At 44.9% G+C, this 2,500-nt stretch overlaps 1 protein-coding gene across 1 annotated transcript in view; it reads right to left on the bottom strand.

Moving 5' to 3' along the window:
• Positions 1 to 2,500, bottom strand: part of LOC113813235 (uncharacterized) — an 11,973-nt gene that overhangs the window by 1,270 nt on the left and 8,203 nt on the right. The window contains exon 3 of the mRNA XM_070117999.1: positions 729 to 829. Coding sequence (XP_069974100.1) covers positions 729 to 829 — 101 coding nt within the window. The remainder of the gene's footprint in view (positions 1 to 728; positions 830 to 2,500) is intronic.

Here is a 2,500-nt window from a genome sequence, read left to right as displayed (position 1 = left end):
TTCTCTCTCTCTCTCTCTCTCTCTCTCTCTCTCTCTCTCTCTCTCTCTCTCTCTCTCTCTCTCTCCCTCTCCCTCTCCCTCTCCCTCTCCCTCTCCCTCTCCCTCTCCCTCTCCCTCTCCCTCTCCCTCTCCCTCTCCCTCTCTCCCTCTCTCCCTCCTTCCTTCCCAGTTCTCCCCTCCCCCTCCATTTCTCCTTTGTTATGCATCGGATTGCGTGGAAGATAAAACCAAAAAAGCAAAGAAAATGGCCTGAGATTACGCAGTGATATGGATCCAGCACAGGAACACTTACGCTAATAGGTACTTTGTGTTATAAGTTATTTTCAGTGTCATTTTTCTGTCTTTCTGGTAGTCTCTCTGTCTATCGCTTTATCTATCTAACTCCATATTCTAGTTGTATTTTTATGTATCTATTTATGTTTTTTTTTATCTGTCTACCCATCGATGTATCTACTGTAGTTATGCATTTGTCCTTCTATCTATCTATGAATTCCATTGCGATCTGTGTCCCATAAAATCCATAATTTCAGATGATATCGCCTTATATATATATATATATATATATATATATATATATATATATATATATGTGTGTGTGTGTGTGTGTGTGTGTGTGTGTGTGTGTGTGTGTGTGCGTGCGTGCGTGTGTGTGTTGTTGTTGTTTTTTCTTTCTTTTGCTTTTCCTTTTCTTTCATTGATTTATCTAAAAATGACCTGATCCCACATACCTGAGAACAGCACGTGGGTCGCGGACCAAGTAGATGACCTGGAAATCGAGGTCATCGTCTTCTAACAGAGGTCGTAGCCATCTCAGACTCAATCGAAGTACCTGCAATATAAGTCTTGTTCAAAAGTCAGACAATGCCAGTGGAACCCATCTGTTGAACTGAGTCTTGTTTCCTAGTGAAATAGGCCTAGTGATATGACGACTTGACCTGAGATTCTGTCAGATAGGTCTAGTGGAGCCTGTCTTTTGACCCGAGTCTGGTTCCATATAGGTCTATTGGAACCATGACTTGACCTAAGTCTGGTCAAAGAGGGATTGTAGGACCAGAGTCAGATGAATTGTAAACTGAAGTGAGTCTGATACCAGAGGCAGGGCCTGTGTGACTATGATTTGACCTATGTCTGGTTCCAGAGTTAGATAGTGCTAGAAGGACTGTGAATTGACCTGAACCTGGTTAGAGATAATGTGTCTGGTAATCTACAACTAGGGCTGCTGGAACCGTGAGTTGATCAAAGTGGTGGAACCAAAATTGACCCAAGTCTGGTCAGATAGGAACGAGGAACCGATAGTTGATCTGAATCTGGTTAGATAGGCCTAGTGGAACTGAGAGTTGACGAATCTGCTTCCTAAGTCAGATAGGCCTAATGGAGCCAAAAGTTGACCAGAGTCTAAGAACCAAATAGAGCAAGTGAGACCGTGAGTTGGCCTGAGTCTAAGAACCAAATAAAGCTAGTAGGACCGTGAGTCGGCCTGACTCTGTGAGTCTGGTAGGGCTAGTGGGACTATAAGAGGTGATAGTTCTCCTATGTAAGGGCTGGCGGGCAGTAATGATTGAGGTAAACGGCTTGACTCTTTATTTCCTAGGAGTACACCCAAGTAGAATGGACGCACTATACTAGAAACTGGACAGTGCTTGAACGGTGTCTCGGCCAGCCATCTCGCGGGAGGGGGGGGGGGGCGGCCTAGGGGTTCTTGATTGGATGGTGACAGCAGTCTCCGTCTGTCTGACCCTGTCTGAGACTGGGTCACACTGACCCTTTCGCATGCATACCAGAGCTCGTTTCTGGTCTAAAGGCTAGTGAGGCCGTGAGCTGACCTGAGTTTCGTTTGAGAATTAGGGCAAGTGGGACCATGACTTGAGTCTGGTTTGAGAAATAGATACAGTTAGTGGGACCATAAGTTGACCCGAGTCTGAGAATCAAAACTATTGGGACCGTGAGTCGACCTGAGTCTGGTTTGAGAGTTAGGTAGTGCAAGTGGGTCTTGGAGTTGACCTTAGTATATTTCAAAGCATTACAAAGACAATGAAATGGCTAGTGGGACTGTGCATTAACCTGTCTGTTTCCCGAGTCAGACAGTGATAGTGAGACAATGAATTGACTTGTCTTGATAGTCCAGTTCAAGAGTCAAGTAAGACTATTGGATCTGTGGATTGACCTTAAATTTGGTCATATAGGGCTAGCAGGACTGGGATGACCTATCTATGGTTCCACAATCAGACAGGTATAATGGAACCACGAACTGACCTGTGTCTGGTACTAGAGTCAGTTAAGGCTAGTGGTCCCATAACCTGCCCCGAGCCTTGTCCAAATGATAGGTAAGGTTAGTGGGACTGTGAGTTGACCTGATTCTGGAACCAGAGTCCGTTAAGACCAGGAGAGTTATATCTCAATCTGAGTCTTGTTCCAGAGTGAGATAAGGCTAGAGAAACTGAGTGCATTAGAGTCGGAACAGTGGAACAATGATTTGAACAGTGTGTATGCATGTGTGTGC

The sequence above is a fragment of the Penaeus vannamei genome, chromosome 41 (assembly GCF_042767895.1).
Source record: "Penaeus vannamei isolate JL-2024 chromosome 41, ASM4276789v1, whole genome shotgun sequence".
NCBI classification, from domain to species: domain Eukaryota; kingdom Metazoa; phylum Arthropoda; class Malacostraca; order Decapoda; family Penaeidae; genus Penaeus; species Penaeus vannamei.
This window is presented reverse-complemented; position numbering and strand designations above follow the sequence as displayed.